Source organism: Metopolophium dirhodum, chromosome 5 (assembly GCF_019925205.1).
Source record: "Metopolophium dirhodum isolate CAU chromosome 5, ASM1992520v1, whole genome shotgun sequence".
NCBI lineage: Eukaryota > Metazoa > Arthropoda > Insecta > Hemiptera > Aphididae > Metopolophium > Metopolophium dirhodum.
In genome coordinates, this window is record NC_083564.1 from 31,214,567 (window position 1) to 31,230,216 (window position 15,650).

At 27.1% G+C, this 15,650-nt stretch overlaps 1 protein-coding gene across 2 annotated transcripts; it reads right to left on the bottom strand.

Moving 5' to 3' along the window:
- Window positions 1-1,783: 1,783 nt before the first annotated feature.
- On the bottom strand, window positions 1,784-7,121 carry LOC132945814 (uncharacterized). Of its 2 annotated transcripts, none has more exons than XM_061015585.1 (3): window positions 6,965-7,121; window positions 4,833-4,954; window positions 1,784-2,205 (listed from the first exon to the last, which is right to left on the bottom strand). In XM_061015585.1, exons 1-3 carry the CDS (start codon window positions 6,974-6,976, stop codon window positions 1,959-1,961), a joined length of 381 nt encoding a protein of 126 aa, XP_060871568.1. In that variant the 5' UTR covers window positions 6,977-7,121; the 3' UTR covers window positions 1,784-1,958. The 2 variants fall into 2 exon arrangements, with proteins under 2 accessions (XP_060871568.1, XP_060871567.1); XM_061015584.1 differs by lacking the exon at window positions 1,784-2,205 and adding an exon at window positions 3,352-3,767.
- Between the last annotated feature and the right edge of the window lie 8,529 nt (window positions 7,122-15,650).

The window sequence follows — 15,650 nt, forward strand, 5'->3', positions numbered from 1 at the left end:
CTTTCTTGTAGACATTTTTTTTTTGATATAGGTAGGTAAACTTATGGATAATCTTGTATTACATTTTCGAATCTTAGATTGAAAAAGAAAAATTTTTATGAATTCTCAACTCAAAATAATTTGATAATTTTCGTGATTTTTCCGTATTTTGTCAATATTTGAACTTTAAATGCTTATAAATAAAAACCGTGCCTAAGGATTTTTAATTTTTTTCATCTGCCTTTGAAACAATAACCTAGGAGCCTTCTATTAAATTTTCAAGCTTTTTTAGCCAACAAATAACATTTTATTGATATTTATAGAAAAAAAAACTAAAATAAAATGGAAACTGAAAATGTCCGTAAACAGCTCAAAATAAGTCAAAATATTTGGAAAATGTTATGGTGAATAGAAAATGCTAATATAAGTATTCAGTCAAAATTTAATGTACCTACAGTCATTAGTTTTAGAGTCGCACCAAAAACCAAAATCGATTTTCTCAAAAACGGACTTTGTGTAAAAATTCCCGTTTTTTTCTTACATAATTATTCCGATATCATAATTGTTATTTTAATTATTGCTATAATAATTTATTCAAATGATTATAATATAATTATTATATGAAATTTAATTTGTAATAATTGTTACATATTTGTGTACAATATATTCTAATGTACACTAAATGGAATAACATTTGATTTAATTTTGGTTTTTTTCTTATATACGTAGTTATTATTTATTCCGATATCGTAATAATTAGTATTTTTTATTATACCCAAATAGTTGAATAATTCAAGTAATACGCGCTGCTTATTGAAGCTGTTTACAGCAAAACTACCTATAATAAAAATTGTAGAGAAGAATTTTTTCTAACAATCGTAAGAAGCATGATCTATGATATTTTAATTAATTAGTTAAATAATTAATTGATCAAAAGTAAGAAGATAACTTGTTAATTTACCATGCGATATATTAGACGATGGGAATACGATATCAAAAATCGAATTCCTTACGACTGTTAAAAATGTTCTTCGCTACAATTTTTATAATAGGTAGTTTTGTTGTAAACCGCTTCAATAAGCCGTATCGATAAAAAGTTAAAAACCGTGTTAATTTACATTGTGATATTGGACGATAGGAATACGATATCAAAAATCGGATTCCTTACGATTGTTAAAAAAGTTCTCCTCTAAAGCTCACCTTCTTGGTGTTTGATTGCTTTGTATTTTGTTATAGCTTTCTTAACTTGGTTGATTCGAGTTTTATTTGTATATCTAGCATGGCGACGCTTCTTACTTTTTTTATTATTATTTTTTTATTATTAACTATACTTTTGTGTTTCGACCCAACTGGCTCGGGTAGAGACGACTAAACGGCGGACAGCGTCGCCAACTCCTAGCCAGTCGCGACACCGGCAGACTACCTGACTACCGCATATATAACAAGTCATGAACACCAGATAAAACCTTTTTGTGCGCCCCGCCAAACTATCTTAAATCATGCTCCATTCGTGGCCAATTATCTACTCAGGTTGGAAGATGAGATAACACTACCTACCACCTGTAAGTCACCTCGAGTTAAATTAATTAAAGTTCACCTTGGTCACCTAAGTATGCACCGAATACTTTGGATCGTGGACAACATGGAACAGCACAGCAGTCGTCAGCATATACAAAGGGTATGAAAATGAGCAGCTGTAAGTGCAACTATGATAATTGATACGGTCCACTCGGTCCTGTCTTGTGCTTTAATGAATAGCGTAAATGTATGGCCAAAACAGGCGTAAGAAAAACATATGTTATGTAAAATATAGCATTTTTATATTTAAAATAACATTATTACATTTTCATATATTTTTGTACAAGTTAAAATGATTTCTACAATATAATTGCTTAAAATTGCATTCTTCGTAAACAAAAAAATTAACAAAAATTGTATTCAAAATACTAAATATATATAAATTTTACAATTTAACTATATCAAATTATTTTATTTTGTTTTAGAAATTTATTCATACACATCAAACATGGGTAAGTTTCCAATCCCGAACCACAAGCTACTGCACAGATTCTAGGATACGTTAGACCATCGAGAGTTCCTCCGTTGGGATTTTTAGGGTCTTTTGGCTGTTGCGAATTGGATATTCCTGTTCTAGGTATATAAAAGCGTATGAAATCCTTTATTTGGCTGGGATCTGATGTGGATGCATCTCCAAATCCGTCCTGTCTTTTTATTATATTTTTACAAGTAGAGCAATTATTATTTTCTATATTAGTTTATTGACATTCATTACTATTACAATAGAATTTACAATGGCTCCATAATTATAAATGCAAATTGAGGTGGGTTGCTTGGGGGACTAAGGGAAAGAATCAATCGTCGCCCGTTTTTATTTAAACCCTGGGGCATAACACATGTAAACTATAATATCTCCCCCCTCCAAAATGTAATACTCAAATTACGCCTATGGTCTCAATGAGTCAAAATATATTTCATATTCAATTGTAGAACACTTTCCTTTAGTTAAATATGACAGGCATATGTAATTTTATTTTTATTATCAGAATTTAATTGAACATTGTATATCAAAAATTAGTTTTTTATTAAGAAGAAGATTATTTTGATATCCATGATGGATATGTGATATCTTGTATATTTATTTTGTATTCGATATTAGGTTATACGCTTATATGTATTTATTTTTATAAGCTTTTTTTTCTTTATTTTTAATTCCATAATATCATCTATTAATTACATTAATGATACTGTTAGTCGTCTAAACATTCACTTATTGACTACGAATCATTGTCTACAAATTACTTGATCTATACTTAAAAAGTATAATAATGAATAGTACCTATACCTACATTTTGCTTGTTCAATCAATTATTGCTTATAGTATTTAGAGTTGAGGATTTGCATCTAAAAAAACTAAAAAAAACTGTAAATAAAATAATTAAAGTTATATTAAAGTTACCTAGCTATACAATTTTCTAGAATATGTATTTAATTATTTTAAGTTAATTGAAAAAATGTTTATTATAAATTGTATATAAACATAGAAATGTTATAAGTATAATAATTGCAATACTAGAATTAAAAATAATGTTTGTATAAATATTTTATCTAGATGTTATAATTAATCTTTTGGTCCCCAAAGCTCTTTGAATACTGACATTATTCTATGTAAAGATTTAAAAATTAATAATAATCTCTTTAAAAACTATTATAGCATATTAAAACTAATTTAATTTCTAACCTATAGCATAGTTGTAGGGAGTCGGGAGACAGCCACTAAAAGGTACCTCACACTGTGGACCGAATGTTTTCAGCGCTACCGGTAAAATTGTATATACAAATTACAATAACGAATATGTATTAAATTTCCATTTATTTCTGTACGTACAAGTTATAATGATTTCTACAATATAATTGCTTAAAATTGCATTCTTCGTAAACAAAAAAATCACAAAAATTTTATTCAAAATACTAAATATATATCAATTTTACAATTTAACTACTTATATCAAATCATAATGTTTTATTTTGGACATCCACTCATACACGTCACACATGAAGCAGTATCCTCTCCCGAAACACAAAAAGATGCTGTACACATTGCAACACACGCTGCAGTACGGTGTCTGGGTGTTTTAGGCATGCGCTTATCGGCCCGGTCTCCACCACCAGGAGGTTTGGGTTTGGATTTTGGTCCGAAAACCCCTATTTCGCTGGGATCTGATGTGGATGTATCAACGTTTACATTTCCGTTTTCAAATCTGTCCTGTCTATTTATTATATTTTTACAAGAAGAGCAATTATTATTTTCAATAAGAGTATATTGACATTAATTACTATTACAATAGAATTTACAAAAACTCAATAATTATAAGCACAATTTGGGAAAGGGGCTTGGGGGGCTAAGGGAAAGAATGCCCCATTTTATTTAACCCTGGGGAATACAAACACATGTAAACAATACCTAATACAGACATGAGTGATTTTATTTTTAATAGCAGAATTGAATTGAACATTATAAACCAATAAAATAGTGTTTTTTTAGAAGTCGATTATTTTGATATTAATTATGTATAAGGGATATCTCGTATACTTATTTTGTATTCTATATTGTATTCGCTTATATGTATTTTTTTTTTTTTTTTAATTCTATACCTATGATCTATTAATTACATTAATGATACTGTTAGTCGTCTAAATATTCACTAATTGACTACAAATCATTATCTACATATCACTTGATCTATACTCGATAAAATATAATTAAGAATAGTATATATTTTACTTGTTCAATAAATTATTGTTTATTGAGAGTAGAGAATGTGCTTATGGTGATGATTTCTAACATCTACTCTAACTTAAGTTACTATTTCACATCCAGAACACTACCGTGTATCGAGTGAACTACAGTATATTACAACTGCACGTCACTTATACGTATACAGTTATAGAGTCGGTGTGTAGCGAAGTATTTCGGGCGCACAGGCTATTATTGTTTGTTCCCAACCCCCCAAAAAAAGAAAAACATTTTTTTAATATGATATAAAATATAAAGAACTAAATTCTTTTTAATTAATAATTGTTAGTTATATTGCGATTTGTAGACAATAATTTGAGTTCAATAAGTGAATTTTTAGACAATTGACGGTATTATTATTCACTGAGGTCATTAATACATGATATAGAATTAAAAATAACGAAAATATAGTTTATAAAATAAGTAGTAATAAGTAATACTTTGGTGTATGAATAGGAGAATAAACATTATATAAATGTACGGATATAAAGCAGATATTTTATAAAAATGTCGTGTACTTTGAAGGAGTCCTACTTACTTCTCAAGTCCTTGGCCGCTGCCGTGCTCTAGGCCATGATTTTGGTCTCCATTTTGCGATTCAGAAATGTTTTGCGGTGCACCCAGTGAGTAACTGACAAAGGCAATTGCCAATATTATTGACTAGAAGAGAGAGAAAAATGCATTTATATCACAAATTTATTAGTCTATAAATATAGTCAATAGTTGTACTTATACGTTATGAAATTTATTATAGTAAATTATTTAAATCACATAATAGGTGTACTGGTGTACTGATATCTAGGTACGTATTTAGAGTAGGTATATAATTCAGTGACATCAGTTTATACGTTGCTTACTCAATATATATAAATAAATGAAAATAAATCACTGTGTACCAATACCAAACATCATAAACGAGGTGGTTATACTTTTTAAACAATTAGAGCAAAAAAAACCATTTCCGCATTGATAAAAACCAAAATGATTGTAATATTCAAATAAAAACAATAATATTATTGTATTATCCTTAGAGCCTTGTTGACCGTCTTTAAAAAATTTCCTCGGAGTTTATTTTTCTGAAAAACACGGGTTGTATTCGTAATCTACTTCGAGACATTATTTCCGCTCTCTCGGCGAGTTGGGACATCATATCCGCATCCACGTTCATAATATTAAGCGCTTTTCCGATAAACCACATTTGCCTCTCTTTTTTATCGATCTAAAAAAAAGTCATCAACAACTTGGACTTATAAAAAATTAAACTTCCATGGCACACCAAAGTAATTGTCGTAAAACCTTATCCAGCCAAAAACCACCTCAATACCAAATATCTTATGGGCAGTCTATCTTATGGGCACACACAGAGTTACTGTAATCACGATCCACGATGTTTTTTTAATATTTTAACAATGTGTGAGGAGCCCCTTGCATATATTTTCAAGACTTTTGACGCAACGAATAAAATTGTATTGATATTTATATTAAGTTATTATTATTGTTATTGTAGAGTGATGAGTAGTGTTTGTACCTATTGACTATTTTTTTAAATTAATAATATTTGTAAAGGGCAAAAGTATTATATTGTTTCTTATACACTTTTTAACGTACTTTTAAATTGTAATATTTGTAAAATGTAGGTAAGTATGAAGTATAAGGAATAGTAATCAATATCAAATATTATATATAATATAATAAATATTGTATTTTTGGACGTACAACAAAAATTCAAAATTATACAAGGTAAGTATCTAAATTATTGTGTTCAGCGAGTAACGTTTATACGTATAAAATAGGCAATTACGGTGAGGCGGGGCCAAAAATTAAGATATTCTGCTACTGCAAACCTGATTCCACACTAAAATATTTCAAAATAATGAACATAGACCTAGTAGTGCACATACCACATATAACTTCATTGCATAATTGTTTTTGCTAGGAACTTATTTATAATTAGTTATAGACAATCTTCTATAAAAGTCCTTGATACCTATATGACTAAACATATTAAAATTAAAAACGAAAAAGCTTCTTATTATACTTATTATATTATGTCGCCCAGAATATGGTGTAGTCGGTATTATTTTTAGTTTTAAGGATTTTAAACGAATAAAATACGCTAATTAGTAATTTTCAATAATCAATATTGAATATCAATCAGATAAAAATGTATAAAAGCCGAAAATAAGTACTGCACACTTTTAAATTTGGTGCTGCAACATTTAATATTAGCTACTGCACAATGTGTGTGCTACTGCATACAATTTTAGGCCCTGCGGTGAGGACACATATTTAATGGTTTCACAAAATAACAATATAGACAGAAATACAGAATGTTAAGTGAAAAGTGTACTTGGTGATAGGTCAGGTTAGTAATATTGTAAAGTATACAATAATTATTTAAATAGAAAATATTCAAATATACCATAATATATTTGTGTATTATTAAAATGTATGATTATTGATTCATTAAAATTACTATCGAAGAACGAGAATACTCGTGTCATATCATTAATATTTTGAATATAGCATTCAGGTTTTTTCACTAATAATCGTATAGGTACAGGCTTGGTTGCTTGGTACTAGTATAGTTAGGAATTTAGGAGTACCTACATATTACACTTCGCCTATAACGACATAATTTTTTAGGTAGGTATAAATTTTAATAATTACCAGACGGTTCATGTTGATTGTTGATTAGTGAACGTGAAGTGTTTTTCGCAAGACGAGTTTATCGGACGATGGAATACTGTCAGTAATCTTCAGGTTGCTACTGTGATCGTTCGTCGGACTTGTACTTTCTTATATACTTTAAGGTCGACGGACTGGATTTTCCCAAGAACGAGTATAATATGGATAATATATTGCGTATCATGATTTAATGACTGACCTATGAACATAATATAGATTAGCTGCAACTGATAACTCTAAAAGGTTATGATCATTTGAAAATCCATGTTTTTGATAGACTGTACCTAAATTATTATTTCTTATTAATTATTAGGGATACAAATTGGGAAAATTTTGTGTCATTTGTAATTTCCGGAAAAAAACTGGGATTTTCCGGAGAAATCGTAAAATTTCATGAAAAAAACATTTTTTTCCTATAGAATTGAAAAAGAAGATTTACACTTACTATAGTAAGTTTTAGCTTTTTGACCCAACAAATAACATTTTATTGACATTTATAAATAAAATTGAAAATTGAAAATGTCCGTTAACAGCTCAAAACGAGTATTTAGAAAATTTTATCGCTCCGCTCAGAAACTAAAAAATTAAGATTATCAAGTACTCATTGGTCGAAAACATTAATAGTTATATATAATACAGTTGAATACATTGATATACAAATGGAAATGACAATGACAGGTTTGTTTATACATATATTTTTTTAACTGAGTTTTTTTTATACTTACTTAGATTATTTTAATTTTTAAGCGTAAATGCAACTTTTGAACTTTCCAAAAATTCTGTTAAATTTCCCGAAACCTTCAGTTTTTTTGGAAATGTTTTATTTTAATATTCATAAATTTTCCGGCATTTTGATCCTTACTAATTATTACTAGGTATTATAATTACGGTTATAAATAAATATTTATATCAAATACGAATAGATAAGAAATTTAATGATATAAATAATGTTCTTGATATTTGAATCACCGAAAATAATTTACCCAGATCACTCATAATTTATTTAAAAATCGACAAATCTAAATTATTAGATATTATATATTTGAGGTCAAATGTTAGAAATATTTAAATATCTCACTTTTTATTTTGTCGTGTATACTATAATATAGAATAAAATGTTGCATACAAAAATTGTAGTACAAAATATCAACAAGGCATTATTTTATCATGTAAAATTGACCGTTCGGCTGTATACGAATTTGTGATTCATATTCGTATGATTCTCAATAATTATTATAAACACGTAATTTTGGTGTTTAAAAATTCGTAAACCACGGTGGAACTACCGGACAATAACGATATAATACATTATGAGTATTTTTCGCTAGTCAACATGGTAGTTTTTAATTTTAGTATTATTATATATTTGAATAATTCAATTTACTTGGTAATATCATAGGCTGACTGACCGTTTTCCCTCAGAATCGTTTTTCTTATACAATGATATTATATCATTAATTCAAATTTAACACCATCCATTACAGTGACCCCAATTGTAACCTACTGTACAGCAGATTGGCATCCACTTACCCATCTTTTAGATTCTGAGCGAAGCAATGAATGTATTAATTTTACAATGATAAGTGTTTTTTTTTTTTATTTTTTTTTTTTGTGTCTGTCATCACCTTTTAGGACAGTAAAAGTGCTTGGATTTTCTTCAACAGTAACTTTTCTGATAGGAAAGTAAATCTAGTTGGTACTTTGGGGGTAGTAGTTTTCAAAAGCGACGTGAAAAACAAAAGAAAAATTAAGGAAAAACTGGAATTTTTACGCAAAATCTGTTTTCGAGAAAATCGATTTTGGTTTTTGGTGTAACTCTAAAACAAATGACCGTAGGGACATGACATTTTGACTGAATGTTTATATTGAAAATATTTTGACTCTTTTTGAGCTGTTTACGGACATTGTCAGTTTTCAATTTTTTTAGTTTTTTTTTTTTTATAAATATCAATAAAATTTTATTTGTTGGGTAAAAAAGCGTGAAAATTTAATATAAGGCTGATATACCTATCGTTCTAATAGCAGTTGAAAAATATTAAAAATACATAGGCACAAAACAGGTTCATCACAAATATTTTTGGCAAAAATTAATTCAATCTACCATGTTATTAACTAATAATAGTAAAATAAATTACTATAATATAAATCTTCAAATATACTTTGTATACCGTCTGCCCTAGAAATCATTATTTTTCATGTACAATGATTTGTCATTGAATTCAAATTTAACTAATACAGATTACAGTGACTTACTCAATGACTAGGTACACTCAACTCCAGCTACAGTCCAGAGCTACTGGAGTTACCTACTTCCCCATTTTTGTTTAATTCTCTGTGTATCGTTAATACATTTTATATTTTTTAATTTTTTTATATTTATTTTCATTATTTTAATAATGTGTCATAAAAGTTTTTTTCAGTTGTTTCATTATTAATGTATACCTACGTTAAGAATTTTATATAATTGCCGTGTTTGCGAACATAATGGTGTGTGCCATAAATTTATTTTACGTATTAGTTTTAGTGATATTGAGAAAAATGAAAAAATAATATGTTTAATAACCTTGATTATCCAAAGGTTAAATTAATTGACGTATTGTTAGCTATAACTCAAGAAACTTGATATTTATTTATTTACAAAATTGTTTACTATTTAAAACTATTTAATGGTTTTCCTTGAGTTGTATTCATATTTTTACTATTTATATTTATATAATGTTTATACTGTATTTACATTATCTGTGGTCATACAAAAAAAAGGCGGATAAGTGGATGTCGCTCTGCTATACAGTAGGTTACAAGTGGATCACTGTAATGGATGGTGTTAAATTTGAATTCAATGATATAATATCGTTGTATAAGAAAAACGATTCTGAGCGAAAACGGTCAGTCAGCCTATGATATTACCAAGTATATTTGATGATATTATTGTGAATAAAGTAATTTATATATAACCTATTTACGTGGAGCCTTGTTTTAAATTTTCAATCCTAAGCCATAAAAGTTAAACATTTTATGTATTTTTAACTACAAAATAATTAATAAATTATAAATTTGATAAATGTTGTCAAAATTTGAACTTTAAATGCTTATAAAAAAAAATCGTGCCTATGTATTTTAATATTTTTTAAACTGCTATTAGAACGATATATCAGGAGCCTTATATTAAATATTCACGCTTTTTTACCCAACAAATAAAATTTTATTGATATTTATAAAAAAAAAAAACTAAAATAATTGAAAACTGACAATGTCCGTAAACAGCTCAAAAAGAGTCAAAATATTTTCAAAATTTAATAGTGTATAGAAAATGCTAATATAAACATTCAGTCAAAATGTCATGTCCCTACGGTCATTTGTTTTAGAGTTACACCAAAAACCAAAATCGATTTTTTCGAAAATAGATTTTGCGTAAAAATTCCAGTTTTTCCTTAATTTTTCTTTTGTTTTTCACGTCGCTTTTGAAAACTACTGTGAAATTTTTACTTTTTGACCCCCCCCCCCCCCCCCCAAAGTACCAACTAGATTTACTTTCCTATCTGAAAAGTTACTGTTGAAGAAAATCCATGCACTTTTACTGTCCTAAAAGGTGTGACAGTCACAAAAATAATAATAAAAAAAAAAAACACACATCATTGTAAAATCAATACATTCATCGCTTCGCTCAGAATCTAAAAGGTGGTTAAGTGGATGCCGCTCTGCTGTACAGTAGGTTACAATTGGGTCACTGTAATGGATGGTGTTAAATTTGAATTCAATGATATAATATCATTGTATAAGAAAAACGATTCTGAGGGAAAACGGTCAGTCAGCCTATGATATTACCAAGTATATTTGATGATATTATTGTGAATAAAGTAATTTATTTATAACCTATTTACGTAAAACCTTGTTTTAAATTGTTAATCCTTAGCTATAAACATGTTATACATTTTTAACTACAAAATAATAATTTGATGTTAAATTTGATAAATTTTGTCAAAATTTGAACTTTAAATGCTTACAAAAAAAAATTATATATATGTATTTTTTTAATATTTTTTAACTACTTTTGTAACAATATATACGGAGCCTTTCATAAAATTTTCACGCTTTTCTACCCAACAAATAAAATTTTATTGATATTTATAGAAAAAATAACTAAAAAAATTGAGAACTGACAATGTCCGTTAACAGCTTATAAAGAGTCAACTATTTGGAAAATGTTATGGTGTATAGAAAATGCTAGTATAAACATTCAGTCAAAATTTCAAGTACCTACGGTCATTTGTTTTAGAGTTACACCAAAAACCAAATATAAAAATTCCGAGAAAAAATTGTAGTTGTATATGCTTATATATGAATGAGTAGAATGCTAATACAAAACAAATTTTCCGATTGATGCCAATATATTATGTATTTTGATAATTGATTGTTTAGATTTAACTTATCATATATAAGTCACAAAAAAAACCCACTACTAAGCATAGATATTATAAGACCTTAGTGATAAATCATGTTTTTCCACAATAATGATACGTCATTCATGTAGATAATAATATTTAATAACATTTTTCATTACTCATAAGAGTGCGTTACACCGGCATTTGTTATCTCCGTAATCCGTAGTTTAAAAATTAGTGAGAATTTACATCTTATAAAATCTAAAGATGAGATGATTATCTAGGAAATGACATACGCTTTTTTATTATAATATAATTATTTTAAAGCGAGTTATGAGTATTTTAAGATGTACAAATAATTTACAATTTTAAAATACTAATAATTCGTTTTAAAATTAAAATTTAATAAAACGCGCATGTCATTGCCTAGATAATCATCTTACCTTTACATTTTATAAAAAGTAAATTCACATTTCAACTAACGTGAAATTAACGAGTTAATTTTTCATTTTAAGAAGTAAGTTAAGTTAATTTATTTTGTTTTTAATTATATAATATTTCACTATTTCAGTCTATTCCGTTTTCATGTCAAAAAATATGTATCGTAAATTGTTTAATTTTAAAAATGTATATCATTCGAATCTAACTTATATGGAAATACTATATGAAGTATTAACACTATATCCTATAATTTAGTTTTGGGTTGGAAAAAAATTAAATACGCTAGCGTTGTATAAACAAGTTAACTTTTTTTTAACTTAATAAAAAGTTAACAAAAAGTGTGTATTTACTTTTAACTTAACTAAGTTAACCTAGAGTTAAATTAGCTTTTGAAAAATTTGAACTTTAAATGCTTACAAATAAAAACTGTGACTAAGGATTTTTAATATTTTTCAAATATCATTGTAACAATATAGTAGGAGCCTTGTATTAAATTGTCAAGCTATTTTACCCAATAAATCAAGTTTTATTGACATTCATAGAAAAAAAGACTTATAAAATTGGAAACAGAAAATATTCCTAAACAGTTCAGAACAAATCAAATTATTTTGAAAATTTTATCGTGTATAGAAAATGCAAATACAAACAACCAGTGAAAATTTCATGTAGGTATATACGTTTATTTGTTTTAGAGTTACCCCAAAAACCAAATCGATTTTTTTTAAAACAGATTTTGCGTGAAAATTCCAGTTTTTCCATAATTTTTTTTTTTGTTTTCACGGTTCTTTTGAAAAAGCAACTGTAAGTTAATACACACTTTTTGTTAACTTTTTATTAAGTTAAAAAAAAGTTAACTTGTTTATACAACGCTAGCGTATTTAATTTTTTTTCCAACCCAAAACTAAATTATAGGATATAGTGTTAATACTTCATATAGTATTTCCATATTAGTTAGATTCGAATGATATAAATGTTTAAAATTAAACAATTTACGATACATATTATTTGATATGAAAACGAAATAGACTGAAATAGTGAAATATTACAAAATTAAAAACAAAATAAATTAACTTAACTTACTTCTTAAAATGAAAAATTAACTCGTTAATTTCACGTTAATTAAGAAAAAAATTTAGTAAGTTAACAGTTAAGTTAATGAAAAGCTAAAAGTAACTAGTTAAGTTTAAAAGTTAAAATAAAATTAACTTTTTAAGTTAACTTTAACTTTTTAACTCGTTAATGCCCAGCCTTGTTAATTTGTGGTTATGGAACATATTTCTTATATTATCAATTTATCATCAATATAATTTTTAAACTATAGTATCAATTTTTTGTTCTGGTATTTCTGGTACACTTTGTAGGTATATATATTTATTATATACGTTTTGTGCCCAAAATATTCTTTTCAATTTAAAATATTGAATTATTCAAATATATAATAATACTAAAATTAAAAACTACCATGTTGACTAGCGAACAATACTCATAATGTATTATATCGTTATTGTCCGGTAGTTCCACCGTGGGTTTACGAATTTTTAAACACCAAAATTACGTGTTTATAATAATTATTGAGAATCATACGAATACGAATCACAAATTCGTATACAGCTGAACGGTCAATTTTACATGATAAAATAATGCCTTGTTGATATTTTGTACTACAATTTTTGTATGCAACATTTTATTCTATATTATAGTATACACGACAAAATAAAAAGTGAGATATTTAAATATTCCTAACATTTGACCTCAAATATATAATATCTAATAATTTAGATTTGTCGATTTTTAAATAAATTATGAGTGATCTGGGTAAATTATTTTCGGTGATTCAAATATCAAGAACATTATTTATATCATTAAATTTCTTATCTATTCGTATTTGATATAAATATTTATTTATAACCGTAATTATAATACCTAGTAATAATTAGTAAGGATCAAAATGCCGGAAAATTTATGAATATTAAATAAAACATTTCCAAAAAAACTGAAGGTTTCGGGAAATTTAACAGAATTTTTGGAAAGTTCAAAAGTTGCATTTACGCTTAAAAATTAAAATAATCTAAGTAAGTATAAAAAAAACTCAGTTAAAAAAATATATGTATAAACAAACCTGTCATTGTCATTTCCATTTGTATATCAATGTATTCAACTGTATTATATATAACTATTAATGTTTTCGACCAATGAGTACTTGATAATCTTAATTTTTTAGTTTCTGAGCGGAGCGATAAAATTTTCTAAATACTCGTTTTGAGCTGTTAACGGACATTTTCAATTTTCAATTTTATTTATAAATGTCAATAAAATGTTATTTGTTGGGTCAAAAAGCTAAAACTTACTATAGTAAGTGTAAATCTTCTTTTTCAATTCTATAGGAAAAAAATGTTTTTTTCATGAAATTTTACGATTTCTCCGGAAAATCCCAGTTTTTTTCCGGAAATTACAAATGACACAAAATTTTCCCAATTTGTATCCCTAATAATTAATAAGAAATAATAATTTAGGTACAGTCTATCAAAAAACATGGATTTTCAAATGATCATAACCTTTTAGAGTTATCAGTTGCAGCTAATCTATATTATGTTCATAGGTCAGTCATTAAATCATGATACGCAATATATTATCCATATTATACTCGTTCTTGGGAAAATCCAGTCCGTCGACCTTAAAGTATATAAGAAAGTACAAGTCCGACGAACGATCACAGTAGCAACCTGAAGATTACTGACAGTATTCCATCGTCCGATAAACTCGTCTTGCGAAAAACACTTCACGTTCACTAATCAACAATCAACATGAACCGTCTGGTAATTATTAAAATTTATACCTACCTAAAAAATTATGTCGTTATAGGCGAAGTGTAATATGTAGGTACTCCTAAATTCCTAACTATACTAGTACCAAGCAACCAAGCCTGTACCTATACGATTATTAGTGAAAAAACCTGAATGCTATATTCAAAATATTAATGATATGACACGAGTATTCTCGTTCTTCGATAGTAATTTTAATGAATCAATAATCATACATTTTAATAATACACAAATATATTATGGTATATTTGAATATTTTCTATTTAAATAATTATTGTATACTTTACAATATTACTAACCTGACCTATCACCAAGTACACTTTTCACTTAACATTCTGTATTTCTGTCTATATTGTTATTTTGTGAAACCATTAAATATGTGTCCTCACCGCAGGGCCCTAAAATTGTATGCAGTAGCACACACATTGTGCAGTAGCTAATATTAAATGTTGCAGCACCAAATTTAAAAGTGTGCAGTACTTATTTTCGGCTTTTATACATTTTTATCTGATTGATATTCAATATTGATTATTGAAAATTACTAATTAGCGTATTTTATTCGTTTAAAATCCTTAAAACTAAAAATAATACCGACTACACCATATTCTGGGCGACATAATATAATAAGTATAATAAGAAGCTTTTTCGTTTTTAATTTTAATATGTTTAGTCATATAGGTATCAAGGACTTTTATAGAAGATTGTCTATAACTAATTATAAATAAGTTCCTAGCAAAAACAATTATGCAATGAAGTTATATGTGGTATGTGCACTACTAGGTCTATGTTCATTATTTTGAAATATTTTAGTGTGGAATCAGGTTTGCAGTAGCAGAATATCTTAATTTTTGGCCCCGCCTCACCGTAATTTGCCTATTTTATACGTATAAACGTTACTCGCTGAACACAATAATTTAGATACTTACCTTGTATAATTTTGAATTTTTGTTGTACGTCCAAAAATACAATATTTATTATATTATATATAATATTTGATATTGATTACTATTCCTTATACTTCAA

Coding starts and splice junctions, on each gene's coding strand:
- LOC132945814 (XM_061015585.1), bottom strand. Junction 2,206..4,832: donor AGCGGCCAAGGACTTGAGAA/GTAAGTAGGACT, acceptor TATAATAAAAAG/ACAGGACGGATTTGGAGATG.